The sequence below is a fragment of the Lithobates pipiens genome, unplaced genomic scaffold (genome assembly GCF_037356315.1).
Source record: "Lithobates pipiens isolate NorthernLeopardFrog02 unplaced genomic scaffold, aLitPip1_a1.2 Scaffold_22, whole genome shotgun sequence".
In the NCBI taxonomy this organism is placed as follows: Eukaryota; Metazoa; Chordata; class Amphibia; order Anura; family Ranidae; genus Lithobates; species Lithobates pipiens.
Genome location: NW_027507784.1, coordinates 33,434,729 through 33,451,958, shown reverse-complemented (window position 1 = coordinate 33,451,958; position 17,230 = coordinate 33,434,729). Strand labels below are relative to the sequence as shown.

General features: G+C 44.9%; 1 protein-coding gene across 1 annotated transcript in view; it reads left to right on the top strand.

Annotated features, from left to right (window-relative positions):
* The window catches only part of LOC143925645 (uncharacterized), a 68,637-nt gene that overhangs the window by 36,876 nt on the left and 14,531 nt on the right, over positions 1–17,230 (top strand). Inside the window, exons 10-16 of the mRNA XM_077450111.1 lie at positions 763–870; positions 1,245–1,352; positions 5,626–5,733; positions 7,512–7,619; positions 7,993–8,100; positions 9,937–10,044; positions 10,462–10,560. Coding sequence (XP_077306237.1) covers positions 763–870; positions 1,245–1,352; positions 5,626–5,733; positions 7,512–7,619; positions 7,993–8,100; positions 9,937–10,044; positions 10,462–10,560 — 747 coding nt within the window. The remainder of the gene's footprint in view (positions 1–762; positions 871–1,244; positions 1,353–5,625; positions 5,734–7,511; positions 7,620–7,992; positions 8,101–9,936; positions 10,045–10,461; positions 10,561–17,230) is intronic.

Sequence of the window (17,230 nt, the reverse complement as noted above, 5' to 3'; positions counted from 1 at the left end):
CTTCAATTTGTTCTATGTTATTTATTCTTCTAAACCACTCGACTTTTGTTGGAATATCAGTAGAACGCCAATGGTAGGGGATACAATGTCGTGCTGCATTTACCATGAACATAGGTAGTGACTTCAGGTATTTTTTCCTGGGGATGGAGTTGAAATGTAAAAGGTATTGGGCTGGGTTAAAGCTTAAATGTTTTGAAGTAATTGATTTAATGGTTTCATGAACTGACTTCCAGAAGGTTTGAATTAGTGGGCAAGACCACCATATCTGATCTTTTATTTAATTCAGTCCTTCAGCTGAAAATAAAGAAAACAAATTGTATACCCAGCTTTACCGTTTTAACATAAAATTGGTATGGGAAGCCCTCAAAGTGATTTACAGCACCATCCTAAAGCAGATGGAGAGCATTTCCTAATATCAATTACCTAATTATTAAAGGGTTTGTCTGCCCAAATGTATTGATGAGTTATGGATAGAAGCTTCTGTTCTTATCTTCTTCCACCCACAGTGTCAGGCACAAGAACTTCCAGCCACCGGCCATATGAGAAAAGTCTGAATTAACACTCATCAGGATTGGAGAAATGGGAGGGGCTTTGGGACCTTTGACCCTGCCCCCCTTGGACAAATGCCCCTCTACTCTTGTTCTGGAAAGAGCTCAAAAAAAATTTTTTTTTCCTCATCTTGATAGAGTTGATGTAATGTTTTTTATGCATGTCCCGAAACTACAGTATAATCTCTAGATGCCTTTTTTTTTAATCCTGCAGAACCACGACCACAAGTCAGTCCAAAACAAAGCAAAATTACAAGCAACAGTTCTCATTGGGCTCCCAACAAGCAATTGGGAGTAGCTCCGTCCCATGCATCTTCCAAAGGTAAGTCATTCTCTACACTACACATCATACTCAGGGGCTGTGGGCACATTGATCTTCACTTTCTATAGTGCTCGAGTCGGGTCTATATATATTTCACATATCTCCTTCCACTCACAGTGTCAGGAAACAAGTACTTCCACCCACCAGCTATATGAGAAGAGTCTGGCTTATTGTTTATTGGGGTTGGGGAAATGGGAGGGGCTTTGACACCTTTGACAATGTCCCTCTTGGGCAAATGCCCTATGTTGTTGATCAGTAGCAATATTTATAAAATTTCAGATGATCTCAGCTTGATAGTGAAAGTTGGTGTGATGTTCTTTATGCATGATTGGAAACAGTTTAATCGCTACATGCCTCTTTTCTGTAACCTGCAGAACCACAACCACAAGTCAGTCGTGTACAAGGCAACATTACAAGAAACATACCTAATAGGACTCCCAGCAAGCAATATGGAGGAGCTCTTTTCCGTACAACTTACAAAAGTAAGTCATGTTCTACATTCCATCTCTACAAATCACACCCAGGGGCTTTGCACACATTAATCTTCACTTTCTATAGTGTTTAGGGCAACCGGAAACAATTGTAACTTTGAAACGAACACGTTTGCACTCATCACAACTAAGAACTCTTCTAAACATGTACTAAGAGAAATGAGGGGACATGTTGAGCACAAGTATCACACTCTGCTGAGGATCTATAGATAGGATATCCTGAGCTCAAATAGCCCTTTACCTGGCACACATTAACCGTATGGAACACTTTATCAGGGATAAGATAAACACGTTTAGCACTAACCCCCGAAGGAGCTTCTGGCCATTTTTGGGCTTACTGTTACCTTCCGTTCTCCTTATGACATGTCTAAGGGATGTCCCGTGGTAGATGGCCCAGTAACTTGAGACTGACAATAGATCCACTTGAATGGATTTTATTTGCAAAACTCTAACCATTGAACAGTCTTTCAACTTGGGATCAGAGGGTTGGGAAGGAGGTTCAGGTTCTCTCAATGTCAAAGTCTATAAACGTTAAAGAACTTGCTTACTTTGACTGCATCCAGAGAATAGCCATTTGCAGCTGGATGAACACTCAGGTTGGACAGTCCCTCTCTCACAAGGCCTAGCAGCCAACAAGGTGCTTACTCAGGAACAAAGTCTTTGCCCCAGACGTTGTTGCAGAACACTTAGGAAACTAAGCCGTAGAACACTTGTAGGATACCTGGATCTTTCAGCCCGCTTGGCGATATCCACAAGACCGGATTCTCTCGGTTACTTCAGCCCTTCCAGGCTCTTATTAAGAAAACCAAACTCACTCGTGGTGTTCTTCTAAAGAGTCCTCCCCTGGAATGCTTGAAGTACACTGGGTCTCTCCCGGACCGGAGACGGCACCCAACCACCTCAGAATCCTCTTTTATTTTCACTGCCTCGGACTAGCCAGCCCCAAGGCATCAAAGTCGGGTGGATCCGCACCCCAGGTCATTGCCTTCCTGGGGGCTGGTCAGGAGGACCAGGATCAAGTAGTCAGCACATCATACTGGACGGGAACCCCGAACCACGTCCGTCTCTTAAATACCCTCTCCCAGAGGGCACAACGAGAGGGCCACTCCCACTGACCTGGCTCCAAAAGAGACTAACTTAAGCGCCTGACCAGACCATAGTTCCACGTCTGCCATAAGAGACAGTGCCCCCTGTGGCCAGGCCGAACATCTCACAACCCAGTCAGACTGACACAGAAGTCACATTTAGACAAATAGACCCAAACCAAACTGTAGCTTGGGTAAAGTTTTTTAACTTTGAAAAACATAGCACGTGCTCTTCAGGAGCCCAGCGATACACACGTCAGATATATTCTTAATATATAAAGGACCTTGCCATGGACATGATGATTACAGACCATTTTCTGTCAGGAACATCTTTAACAAATCGAAACACTCTACTGTGAATAATGAGAACATAAGAAATATTCTGCCAAACATATGTTAATAATAAGACGCACAGTGCCAGGGATGTGATGAACACAATGAGAACTCTACCAAGTATACATTGCGCACACTGGCATGTCATTTACACTGGAGATGATAAAACATGAGGAGTAGTTACATAGTTACATAGTAGGTGAAATTGAAAAAGATACAAGTCCATCAAGTCCAGTGTGTGTTTTTATATGTCAGTATTACATTGTATATCCCTGTATGTTGCGGTTGTTCAGGTGCTCATTTAATCGTTTTTTAAACTATCGATGCCCCCCCCCCCCCCGCTGAGACCGCCACCTGTGGAAGGGAATTCCACATCCTTGCCTCTCTTACAGTAAAGAACTCTCTACGTAGTTTAAGGTTAAACCTCTTCTAATTTTAATGAGTGGCCACGTGTCTTATTAAACTCCCTTCCACAAAAAAGTTTTATCCCTATTGTGGGGTCACCAGTACGGTATTTGTAAATTGAAATCATATCCCCTCTCAAGCATCTCTTCTCCAGAGAGAATAAGTTCAGTGATCACAACCTTTCCTCATAACCAATATCCTCCAGACCCTTTATTAGCTTTGTTGCTCTTCTTTGTACTCGCTCCATTTCCAGTACATCCTTCCTGAGGACTGGTGCCCAGATTATCATTACATGCCATTGCTGAGCCTATCTACCAGGACCCCCGGGTACTTTTCCATTCTATATTCCCCCAGAGGTTCTCCCCCAGTGTATAGATTGTGTTCATATTTTTGCCCCCCAAATGCATTATTTTACATTTTTCTACATTATACCTCATTTGCCATGTAGTTGTCCACCCCATCAATTTGTTCAGATCTTTTTGCAAGGTTTCCACATCCTGTGGAGAAGTTATTGCCCTGCTTATCTCAGTATTGTCCACAAATACAGAGATTGAACTGTTTACCCCATCCTCCAGGTCGTTTATGCACAAATTAAATAGGATTGGTCCCAGCACAGAACCCTGGGGGACCCCACTACCCACCCCGACCATTCCGAGTACTCCCCATTTATCACCACCCTCTGAACTCGCCCTTGTAGCCAGTTTTCAATCCATGTACTCACCCTATGGTCCATGCCAATGGACCTTATTTTGTACAGTAAAAGTTTATGGGGAACTGTGTCAAATGCTTTTGCAAAATCCAGATACACCAAGTCTACGGGCCTTCCTTTATCTAGAAGGCAACTCACCTCCTCATAGAAGATTAATAGATTGGTTTGGCAAGAACGATTCTTCATGAATCCATGCTGATTACTGCAAATGATACTGTTCTCATTAATAAAATCTAGTATATAGTCCCTTATCATCCCCTCCAAGAGCTTACATACTATTGATGTTAGGCTAACTGGTCTGTATATGCCAGGGATGTATTTTGGGCAGTTTTTAAATATTGGTGCGAAATTGGCTTTTCTCCAATCAGCTGGTACCATTCCATACTATTATTTTCTACTTAGCTTCATCCCTTTGGAGCTCTACCTATAAGGATTCCACCTCCTCCATAGCTCCCTTAGTGATATCATCTCTCACATTCACTTGCAAATAATTCTTGATATATAGGCATACCCCTCCCCCTTTTTTACCCTCTCTATCCCTGCGATAAAAAGTATGCCACATTCCTGATATAATACATGTGTTGCACTTCTAGGGTCATATGTGTAGCACTACCCCCATAGGAGTTGCTGAAGTCTGGGATCCCCACTGCTGCACAGCCAGCATTTCCTTCATTCACTCAAATGCAGAAAACAGTCCTTGGCTTGTTTTTGTTGTTTAATTAGGGGATGGTAACTTGGATGGGGTAGGGAATTATGGGATGCCCAACTTGAAAAAGTCCAAAACACAGAACAAGGGACAACTTCCTCCCTATTTAAAAATTCCTCTTCTTCAATTCCTCCTACACAAACTTGGTTCACTTATATACAGCAGCTGCTGGTCACTCCACTTAGAACTAACAGTCTCTTTGTTAATTCAGCAACAGCCCATTACAGGCTAGGTGCTTGCCATCCCTTTTTGGTAAAGTATCACATGTGGAGTAAACAGCATTTCTCATTACCTTCTGCTTCCTTGTGGTCCCTGATCCCAGTTCCACTGCTTCCAGAAAATGCTAGCCCACCTGGCTGCCACCAGGCGCACCTGGCTGTATTCCTGTTCCCAGTCCTCCTAACTGAGATTCCCATAGGGCAAGGTTAGATAAAAACTTGGCACACCGCTGTCTTCAAGAAAGCACTGCTACAGCTGGCAGTTTCTCCCCTTGTCTTTTGCCTGCACCATGCTGATCTACTTACTGTCTCTCCTGGCTCTCTCCTGCTGCTTCTCCAGTTTGAATCCTTCCAACTGCCTCCTGTGGTGGAATCCTTTCAGGCCAGCTTCCCGAGTTCCAGCTTGTAGTACCCCCCCTCCCCCTGGTGGGGGTTCCTTTAAGAGCCACCGCACCGACAGACTCCCACAGCAGCTTCTCCATCTTCACCCGACTCCCTTGATGGCATGGCTAATGTCTATTTAAGCTTCTTTAGCTCCCTGCCAGGCCCCCTTCTTCCACCCATAGTGTCACGCACAAGCACTTCTATCCTCCAGACATATGAGAAGTGTCTGGCTTTCGCTCACCAGGGTTGGAGAAATGGGAGGAGCTTTGGAACCTTTGAAAATACCCCACTATAGGGACAAATGTCCCTATATTCTTTTCTGATAATAACTCTAAAATGTAGGATTATCTCAGCTGATGTGATGTTTATACATGTTCAGAAACTACAGTTTAATCTCAACATGTCTCTTTTCTGTACCCTGCAGAACCACAACGACAAGTAAATCCAGAAAGTATAAAAACTACAAGCAACATAAAATATAGAATTCCCTGCAAACGATTCAAAGTATCTCCTTCCCATGCATCTTCCAAAAGTAAGTCATGGTCTACAATCCACCGCTACAAATCACACCCAGAAGCTGTGCACATATTGATCTTCACTTTCTATAGTGTTCAAGAGAATATATATTTCACTTATCTCCCCCCACCGACAGTGTCAGAAACAAGCACTTCCACCCACCAGTCATATGAGAAGAGTCGGGCTTAATGTTTATTTGGGTTGGGGAAATAGAAGGGGCTTTGGCACCTCTGACAATGTCCCTTTTGGCCCCTATGTTCTTCTTCTGGAAATAACTCTAAAATATCTACTGACTGGAATGGTACCAATGTACTAAATACATCTCTGGGAATTACAGACCAGTTAGCCTAACATCAATAGTATGTAAACTCTTGGAGGGGATGATAAGGGACTATATACAAGATTTTAGTCATAAGAACGGTATCATTAGCAGTAATCAGCATGGATTCATGAAGAATCGTTCTTGCCAAACCAATCTATTAACCTTCTTTGAGGAGTTTCCAGCTAGATAAAGGAAGGCCCATAGATGTGGTGTATCTGGATTTTGCAAAAGCATTTGACACAGTTCCCCATAAATGTGTACTGTACAAAATAAGGTCTGTTGGCATGGACCATAGGGCGAGTACATGCATTGAAAACTGGTGACAAGGGTGAGTTCAGAGGGTGGTGATAAATGGGAAGTACTAGGAATGGTCAGGGGTGGGTAGTGGGGTCCCCCAGGGTTCTGTGCTGGGACCAATCCTATTTAATTTGTTCATAAACAACCTGGAGGATGGGGTAAACAGTTCAATCTCTGTATTTGCTGGCAATACTAAGCTAAGCAGGGCAATAACTTCTCCGCAGGATGTGGAAACGTTGCAAAAAGATCTGAATAAATTAATGGGGTGGGCAACTACATGGCAAATGAGGTTCAATGTAGAAAAATGTAAAATAATGCATTTGGGTGGCAAAAATATGAATGCAATCTATACACTGGGGGGAGAACCTCTGGGGGAACCTAGGATGGAAAAGGACCTGGGGGTCCTAGTAGATGATAGGCTCAGCAATGGCATGCAAAGCCAAGCTGCTGCTAACAAGGCAAACAAAACATTGGCATGCATTAAAAAGGGTATAAACTCCAGAGATAAAACAATAATTCTCCCACTTTACAAGATTCTGGTCCGGCCGCACCTGGAGTATGCTGTCCAGTTCTGGGCACCAGTCCTCAGGAAGGATGTACTGGAAATGGAGCGAGTACAAAGAAGGGCAACAAAGCTAATAAAGGGTCTGGAGGATATTAGTTAAAAGGAAAGGTTGTGAGCACTGAACTTATTCTCTCTGGAGAAGAGACGCTTGAGAGGGGATATGATTTCAATATATAAATAGCATACTGGTGACCCCACAATACGGATAAAACTTTTTCGCAAAAGGAAGTTTAACAAGACTCGTGGCCACTCATTAAAATTAGAAGAAAAGAGGTTTAACCTTAAACTACATAGAGGGTTCTTTACTGTAGGAGCGGCAAGGATGTGGAATTCCCTTCCACAGGCGGTGGTCTTAGCAGGGGCATCAATAGTTTCAAGAAACTTTTAGATAAGCACCTGAACAACCGCAACATACAGGGATATACAATGTAATACTGACATATAATCACACATATACTGTAGGTTGGACTTGATGGTCTTTTTCAACCTCGCCTACTATGTAACTATGTAGAATTATCTCCACTTAATAGAGAGAGCTGATGTGGTGTTCTTTATACATGTTCTGAAACTACAATATCATTTTTACATCCCTGTATTCTGTACCCTGCAGAACCACAACCACAAGTCAACCCAGAACAAAGCCAAACCACGAGCAGCATATCTCATAGGACTCCCAGCAATCAATGTGGAGTACCTCTTTCCCATGCATCACCCAACAGTAAGTTATGGTTTACACTCCAGCCCTACAAATGAGTGGGGAGAACCCTTCTAGGTACATTCTATCCAAATGTATTCATGAGTTTTGGATAGAAGCTTCAGATCTTATCTTCTTCCACCCATAGTGTCAGGCACAAGCATTTCTATCCTCCAGCCATATGAGAAGCGTCTGGCTTTCGCTCACCAGGGTTGGCGAAATGGGAGGAGCTATGGAACCTTTGACAATACCCCCCCTTAGACAAATGTCCCTATATTCTTGTTCTGGTAATAACTCTAAAATGTAGGATTATCTCAGCTTGATTGCGGATGTGATGTTTATACATGTTCAGAAACTACGGTTTAATCTCGACATGTCTCTTTTCTGTACCCTGCAGAACCACAACGACAAGTAAATCCAGAAAGAATAAAAACTACAAGCAACGTATTTAATAGAATTCCCTACAAAGGATTCGAAGTATTTCCTTCACATGCATCTTCCAAAAGTAAATCATGGTCTACACTCCACCACTACAAATCACACCCAGAAGCTGTGCACACATTGATCTTCACTTTCTATAGTGTTCAAGAGAATATATATTTCACTTATCTCCACCACCCACAGTGTCAGAAACAAGCACTTCCACCCACCAGTCACATGAGAAAAGTCTGGCTTAATGTTTATTTGGGTTGGGGAAATAGAAGGGGCATTGGCACCTCTGACAATGCCCCTTGTTCATGTCCTTGTTCTGGAAATAACTCTAAAATGTGGAATTATCTCAGATTAATAGAGAGATCTGGTGTGGTGTTCTTTATACATGTTCTGAAAATACAATACAATCTTTACATCCCTGTATTCTGTACCCTGCAAAACCACAACCACAAGTCAACCCAGAACAAAGCCAAACCATAAGCAACATATCTCATAGGACTCCCAGCAATCAATGTGGAGAAGCTCCTTCCCATGCATCTTCCAACAGTAAGTTTTGGTTTACACTCCAGCCCTACAATTGAGTGGGGAGAACTCTTCTAGGTACATTCAGAGCACTCTGGGCACATTTCCATGGGCATGCTGAAATCAATTGGCACTCGGGACAGCGCAAGAGCAGCTGATTGTATTTTATTCAACACAGTGCATTGCGCTTTCTGCAGCTTTACCAACTGGATTATGATCTGGCATGAAAAAAGGCACAGGAACTAAACACCACACTGCATTTTTTTTTTTGCATGGCGTTGGAACATTTAAGGACTTGGGGGTGTGGGAAATCGCCCAGTTTACTTTTCCCTCGCCAAACATTGGCTTTTATACCGGTTGACTAAGCCCAGGTAACACAGGTGTGTCTCTATTATTAGTATGGAGGGCACTAATATCCTGCATTGAAGCACAATGTACAAAAATCTCAATTTTTGCATTTCTAACTAACTTTAAGGTGGGTACAGACAGATTGAAATTCAGCTGTTTTAGGAGGGAGTTTCAATCTGTGTGTGTCCCTCCCTGTCTGACGGAAGGAGATTGTTAGATCAACTTCCGTTGAACAGCTACGTTGGAAAATTTTCATCGATCACTGTCTGCAACCAATGGTGATCAGTGTATTCTCTCAGCAGAAAGTCCTCGCTGTCACAAGACAATGTCACAGTGGGAAGGATTCCTCCATCCACATCACTTGTGTGGATGGGGGAATCTCATCTTTTATTTCATTCAGTCCTTCAGCTGAACAAAAAGAAAACAAATTGTACACCCATCTTTACAGTGGCCTTTTTAACATAAAATTGGTATGGGAAGCCCACAAAGTGATTTACAGCACCATCCTAAAGCAGATGGAGAGCAATTCCTAATATCAACCAATTACATTGATCGTTTTTCCCAAAAATAAAAAGTTACTTTTTATAAAAGTCAATACAGGAAAAAGCTTCCCTGCAGAATGCATAAATTAGCCTCAATATGTGTAAAAACTCTTGTAATGCAGATTTATTTTCTCTTAATTGCAAACTTTATAGTCTAAGACCAAACACTATTAAAGGGTCTGTCCAAATGTAATCCTAAATTATGGATAGAAGCTTCTGTTCTTATCTTCTTCCACCCACAGTGTCAGGCACAAGAACTTCCAGCCACCGGCCATATGAGAAAAGTCTGAATTAACACTCATCAGGATTGGAGAAAGGGGAGGGGCTTTGGAACCTTTGACCCTGTCCCCCTTGGACAAATGCCCCTTTACTCTTGTTCTGGAAAGAGCTCTAAAATGTAGATTTTTCTCATCTTGATAGAGTTGATGTAATGTTCTTTATGCATGTCCCGAAACGACAGTATAATCTCTAGATGCCTCTTTTTTTTAATCCTGCAGAACCACGACCACAAGTCAGTCCAAAACAAAGCAAAATTACAAGCAACAGTTCTGATTGGGCTCCCAACAAGCAATTTGGAGTAGCTCCGTCCCATGCATCTTCCAAAGGTAAGTCATGCTTTACACTCCACCACTACACATCACAGCCAGGGGCTGTGGGCACATTGATCTTCACTTTCTATGGTGCTCGGGGCTATATCTATATATACTGTATATATATATATATATATATATACATATATATATATATTTCACTTATCTCCTTCCACTCACAGTGTCAGGAAACAAGCACTTCCACCCACCAGCTGTATGAGAAGAGTCTGGCTTATTGTTTATTGGGGTTGGGGAAATGGGAGGGGCTTTGACACCTTTGACAATGTCCCTCTTGGGCAAATGCCCTATGTTGTTGATCAGTAGCAATATTTATAAAATTTCAGATGATCTCAGCTTGATAGTGAGAGTTGGTGTGATGTTCTTTATGCATGATTGGAAACAGTTTAATCGCTACATGCCTCTTTTCTGCAGAACCACAAGTCAGTCGTGTACAAGGCAACATTACAAGAAACATACCTAATAGGACTCCCAGCAAGCAATATGGAGCTCTTTCCCGTACAACTTACAAAAGTAAGTCATGTTCTACATTCCATCTCTACAAATCACACCCAGGGGCTTTGGCATATGTATCAGGGAATGCAGTAAGGTTATAAAAAAATGTTCTGCCTTTACAACCACTTTAAATATTTTTCAAGGAGAAGCAATATTATAAAATTCTTCCCTGCAGTGTTTCCAAATTAGCCTCTATTTTTAATAGCCAAACTCATGGTCTAAACATTTTAAAGGATTTGTCTATCCAAATGTATTCATGAGTTTTGGGTAGAAGCTTGAGATCTTATTTTCTTCCACCCATAGGGGCTGATTTACGAACCTTTTGCGCCATGAGTTGAGGCGCACGCTGAGGCGCAACGTACGTTTTGGTATTTACGAAACATTTGCGCTATTCCCCATTTACTATAGTAATCATGGCTCACGGGAGGAGGTTATCGGTGCACCACTATGGACATGACGCATGGCATCTTCAATTCAAAATTAAAAGAAGCTGGAAGTGCCAATATTATGGGGTGGTGTGAAGAAGTATAGCAATAACTGCCCAAGTAACAAATATGCCCAAAATAGAATGATATTGCCTTCAAGTACATTTAGAATTGCGTGAGCTCAATTTATGCATTGCGCATGCACAAGCAGCATTTGCGCTCGTTCAAATGCGTTGGTTCACTGCGCTGGCCAGTAAATGTAAAGCAATGTAAATGCATTTGCGTGGGTTGAAGGGGCGCACCTCTAAACTTGACATTTTTTTTTTTACGCTGGTTCACTTTCATGATTTTTTTAAGGATATTTGCACACAGGTCATTTTAGCATGTTATGTTGCCAACATGTGACATGCACCTTCTTAAAATTATATAAAAACACTCTCACTTCTCTAGCTCCTCCTAAAAGGGCATTTAACCTTCCCCCCTCTAACGCATATGATTTCCTTGGCCTAGCTTTTGCTTTTAAAGGGGAACTCTACACTCCACTCCATTCTCCAAAGGCTGTGAGCTGCCTTCACCAATCCAAACCACTTTTGGGGTGCTCGAGCCCCTCCTGCCCCCAAACATCCACCCCCTTTCATTAGCTGGCTTGCTGTGTTTGGCTAGGGGTTTGTTAGTGCGTGGGAGGGAGTGGTATTTTTCACATGGGGGTTCTCATTTTAAGCCTTTCCAGACCCAAATGGCCTTGTATGTATTGGGTGAGGCAGGCTATTTTTTTTCTTTTATGTTAAAATCTTGCAGCTGCAATGTAGATTTGTAACTTTTCTCTAAAGCCGTACATCTTTGAAGCAGCATTTTGGATATATGGTATAGATGCACCACTTTACAGGCACAGTAACCCCCCCCCCCCCCCCAAGTTAATAGCTTTAGGGCAAGTTCACTCTATAGAAAACCCAGTCCAGATGCTTTTCTGCATGCGCATTTTTGCGTTCCTGTGCATTTCTGATGCGTTTTTTTTTGCGTTTTACAGCGTTCCAATACAGTCCAGTGCAGGAAAAATGCAGCATGTTCTACTTTATTTTATGAAACTGGAACGCTCTGGAATGGCAAGCAATGGAATGAGAATGAGAGGAAGCACTGGTGATTTTAACATCCAATCATGTAGAAGCAAATATGGTGTTTTTTTCTTTTCCTTGCATGTCCCCCTCGGATCTCCAGCAAGTGAACCTGTAGTGGAAAGTGGATTTGCCTTTAGTAAATAAACCCCAAAGTCCAAGATGCCTAACAACTTGGGGTGTATAGAGCAAAATCCTGGAGTGCAATTTACTTGATGGGGAAACTATTTAGATTGACCTGTGTCCCCAAAGAAAGACATTGGTAGGGTTTTACCCTCACTTCCTGTTTGGTTATGTGACAGGAAGTGAATACATTTTCCTGGTGCCTCCATGGCAGCATACCTGTAATAGAGCTCCGCCTCGACTCCTCCCTCAGGACTAGGAAATAGCATAAATTAAAGCCATAGTCCCTCCCCCAACATTCTCCTTTTTTTCCTTCATACCTCTTGTGCTGGTGTAGAGTAGCAGTACGTCCATACCTCTGTCTTTGGCAGCTTCTACCAGGTTTAGCCTTTCCCGCGTGCAGTCCCTGCTCTTGGGCCGCTCACAGCGCTAATAAGACTGGGAACCCCTTCTGTGGATCTTTTGGGGTCTTCTCACAGTTTCGTCACAGGAATGCAGTCTGCCATCGCATATTATGATGAATGCAAGTGGAATCTCAGAAGGATCAGCTCATACAGTAGGTGCCGCCAATATTGTGTTTCCAGCGCGATCCTGTCGCGCTGGTTCCCAGGGACAGGCTTCTCTAACCAGCGCGATCCCGCCGTGCTGGTTCTCGCGCTGGCTGCAAGCAATATGGGGACAAGGTGCTTTGGGGTGGGGGGGCCGCAGGGCACCCCCCTTCCCCAAAGCACCCTCCCCCCATGTTGAGGGCAAGCGGCCTGGTACAGCTCAGGAGGGGGGGGGGCGCTCGCTCGTCCCCATCCCCTTTCCTGACCGGCCGGGCTGCGTGCTCAGATAGGGGACTGGTATGGATTTTGGGGGGTGCCCCCACACCGTTTTTTTCGGCGTAGGGGATTCCCCTTAAAATCTCTACTGGACCTAAGGGCCTGGTATGCCTCTGGAGGGGGAACCCATGCCTTTTTTTTTTAAATTTGGCGTGGAGTTCTCCCTTAGGATTCATACCAAATACAGTGCCTGGTATTGGCGGGAATCCAATTCAGATCCCTGCACCAGTGTGAACCGGGCCAGCGATGCTTGTCGCTTATCGAGAAAGGAAAAGAAACATTTTTCCTTTCCCGATGCGAGCCAGCTCGGCGCTGGCTCACGCGACGGCGCTTGCAGGGTGTCAATCTCGCAGATAAAAGCGGCGAGATTGACACAATATCGCGGTCACCTACTGTATTTCCCAGGTGGTTTTCATTTTAAACATACTGATGATTTATTTTATTTCCTCTCTCTCTTTTCTTTCCCCCTCCCTTCCCTTGATTTTCTACTGTGCATTCCTTTAATATACTTACTGCCCCAGGCTGGATGTCAGTTGGTGGGGCCATCATTCCATGACATATTGTCTGTGCTCTCTCATTCATCCGCTGTTTGTCGGGGGGGAGGGGCATGGGCACGTTCCCTTCTCCCTAGCCAGCTTGCTTTGAAGGGGAACATCCAGTCTGGGCCGCCCATTGCCAGGACCCCTGAGTTCTGTCAACAATCCAGTGGGGGCACGTTTGGAATTTTTCTTATCCTCCACCTCTCATATCTTTCAAAAGAACAGAGATTCCATCCTCTCCGTTGAAGGCTCAAGCTCTAATACATTGTGCCGGTTCCCTTGTCGGAGCGCTTCGCAGGCTTCTACTCCACCCTATTCCTGGTGCCAAAGAAGACAGGTGGGTGGAGGCCTGTGGTAGATCTGAAGAGGCTCAACCGGTACATCCACCCCAAAAGCTTCAAAATGGATTTCCTGCAAAAAATTATTCAAGCAGTCCAGCCAACGGATTGGATGATCTCAGTCGATCTACAGGATGCATACCTACATGTTCCAATTCTTCCTGCATTTCAAAAGTACCTAAGATTTGCAGTGGGACAGACCAACCTACAGTTTCAAGCCCTACCTTTCGGTCTGTGCACCTCTCCCAGGGTATTCACCAAGATATTGATATCCGCTCTGGCCCCCTTGCGGGAGAAGGGCTTGAGGATATACCACTATTTAGACGACATCCTCCTGCTAGCAAGCAGTCCGGATCAGTTGGTATATCACTGGGAGATCCTTCTATAGTCCCTAAAGCCCCATACACACTATCAGATTTTCTGCTGAGTTTTTCCTTCAGATTTACCAAAACCATATAATATGAGGTCAAACCTTAGGAGTTCTAATGTGTATGCAATCAGGCAGGCCCTTGTACTACATGGTTTTGGTGAATCTGAAGGAAAAACTCAGCAGAAAATCTGATAGTGTGTATGGGGCACATGAGAACTAGGGTGGCTGATAAACCCCGACAAGAGTCAACTAGCACAGACTCAGCAGATGATCTATCTGGGTGCATTGTTCGACACTCAGGAGGGGACAGGGTCGTTGCCTCCTCCGAAGGCAAAGATCATCATCCAGAGAATTTTCAAGATCATCCAGACGGTGTCACAATGCTTGAGCCTCATTGGCACAATGTCTTCCTGCATACCCCTGATTCCTTGGGCTCATTGACACTTGAGATATTTTCAGACAGGTTTCTTGGCACAATGGAGGAAACAGCGACTCTCTCAGATGATCCTGCTGATGGGAGTAATGCGCAAGAGTCTTCACTGGTGGACAGTTGCAGAGAACCTCTCCAAGCCTGGTCACCTGGGCTCTCTCTCCTGGAACACAATTACGTCCAACGCAAGTGGACAAGGCTGGGGAGTCCATTGCGGGGAAACCAGGATACAGGGAAGATGGTCATGTTCCACCCAGGGAGTGGTATCCAACATATTGGAGATGAGGGCAGCATTCCTGGCACTGACTTCATTTGCATCTCAAATCAGAGGCCAGAGAATACTCATATGCCTGGACAACAGGGCAGCTGTCGCATATCTGTAGAAGCAGGGAGGCACTCGCAGCACATCACTCCTCAGAGAGCCGATCATGCTCTGGGCGGAGAAGAACCTCCTGGACCTCAGAGCAATGTATCTTCCAGGCAAGTTAAACACGGAAGCAGACTCGCTGTCAAGGGACTTCCGGGACAACGAGTGGGCCCCCATCTCCATGTCTTCCATCAGATCGCCAGCCTGTGGTATCCCCCTCGGGTAGATCTGTTTGCCACTACGGAGAATGTGAAACTGGCCAGATTGTTCCCTCGTCTGCCACATACACAAGACGAGGCAGTGGATGCCCTGTCATGCCCCTGGAGGTTCACCACGGCATATGCCTTTCCTCCCCGGCCATTAATATTCAAGTTCCTCCTGAGGCTCCTCAGGGAGTCAGTTCAAGTGGTGGCGGTACTTCCGTATTGGCCAAAGAGACCCTGGTTTCCTCTAGCCATGCGTCTCAGTGTGAGCTCTCTGATCAGGATCCCTCCTTTCCCTCAACTTCTGTCGCTAGGCAGTCTAGTTCATCCAAACCCACAGAAGTTGGATCTTCGAATTTGGAAGTTGAGAGGCAAAGGTTCGAGGCCTTAGGGTGTTCCCCAAGCATCATATCAACCCTGCTAAAAGCCAGAAAACCTGCAATTAATGCTATTTATTCAAGAATCTGGGACAAGTTCTTGTCTTTCGCTGCTAGTAATGACTTTGATCCAATCCTTCCCTCTACGTCCAATATTTTGGGTTTTCTCCAAACAAGTCTTGACCTGGGGCTTGGTCTAAGTTCCCTCAAAGTGCAGGTAGCAGCAATTTCTGCAGCAACAAATAGAAGATGGGTGGAGGATCTTTTGGTGGTCAATTTCCTCAGAGGAGTATTAAAGATTCACCCTCCTGTCAGACGATCATTTCCTAAGTGGGATTTGTCCCTAGTCCTTGAAGTTCTATCTGACCATACCTTTGCTCCAGTAGAACAAGTAGCAATATGGAACCTAACACTGAAAACTGCTTTCCTGCTAGCCATTACATCTTGCAGAGTTTCGGAACTCCACTCTTTAGGGATAGGTGACGACCATATCTCCTTCTTCCCAGACAGAGTGGAACTTAGTCCCCTTCGGGGGTTCACACCTAAGGTCGCTACTCCAAACCACCTGTTGGAACCCTGGGCACTTCCAGATTTTACAAACGCAGATTCAGAGTGTTAAGTACCTGGTGTAGAAGCCTGACTTGTAGGAGACCTCTCTTACAACGCTGGTTCAGGAGCCACTGGAATGGAGACAGTGGCCTCGAGAGCACAGTGGGTAGAAGTGCCTGTGGGAATAGGACCGCTGGAGATGATGGTGGAGAGAGATCCCTCTGGATGGCTGGGCGGCTGGTGGACCAGAGCTTGGTGGAGGAATTCAAGCAGCAGTTACTGGAGCCGATGAGAGGAACCACAGGCACAGCAGAACACTGAACGGGCAGCAGGTTGGAGCAGGGTCGGATGGTCCGGGTCAGTAGGCCGGCAGACAGGTAATAGCAGCAGGCAAAGGCAGCGTCAGTAGAACTGGCAGAGGTCGACAACTGAATCACAGGCAGAAGTGGTAGCAAGCTCAGGCGGGACGGGTCAGGTTTGGAGAAGGCAGAGAGGTCAGACGAAGCCGGGTCGGTAACAATAGCGGATGATCAGGTTCAGGTTATCAGATGCACAGGAGCTGAGACGAAACAGCGCCGCACCAGTGCACCTGAAGAGCCTTTAAGTGTTCAGTGGCGGCAAACAGCGCTATCGCACACATGCGCATGCCTCACGCACACATGCCCACGCACACCCGCGCATCACTCGCGCACGCACCGGCAGCGCACGCCGACGCCCGCCAGTGTGAACATGCTGAGGCTCAGTTTGAGAAGCGTGTGTGCGCATTCGCGCACACAGCTGTGCCCGTCTGCCACTGGTATAAGCTGTACATCCCCAGAGTGCCCCGAGCTTACCTAAAAGCCGCCGGACCCTTCAGAGACTCCGAGAGACTTTTCATTGTACCATTCAGTAAATACAGGGGTAGAGAAGCTTCCATTAGAACTCTGGCATCTTGGGTTGTAAAGCTGATCCAGAAGGCCTACAGAGTGAAGAATATGGAGCCTCCATCCCACCTGAATGCTCATTCTACAAGGGCAGTCTCAGCTTCCTGG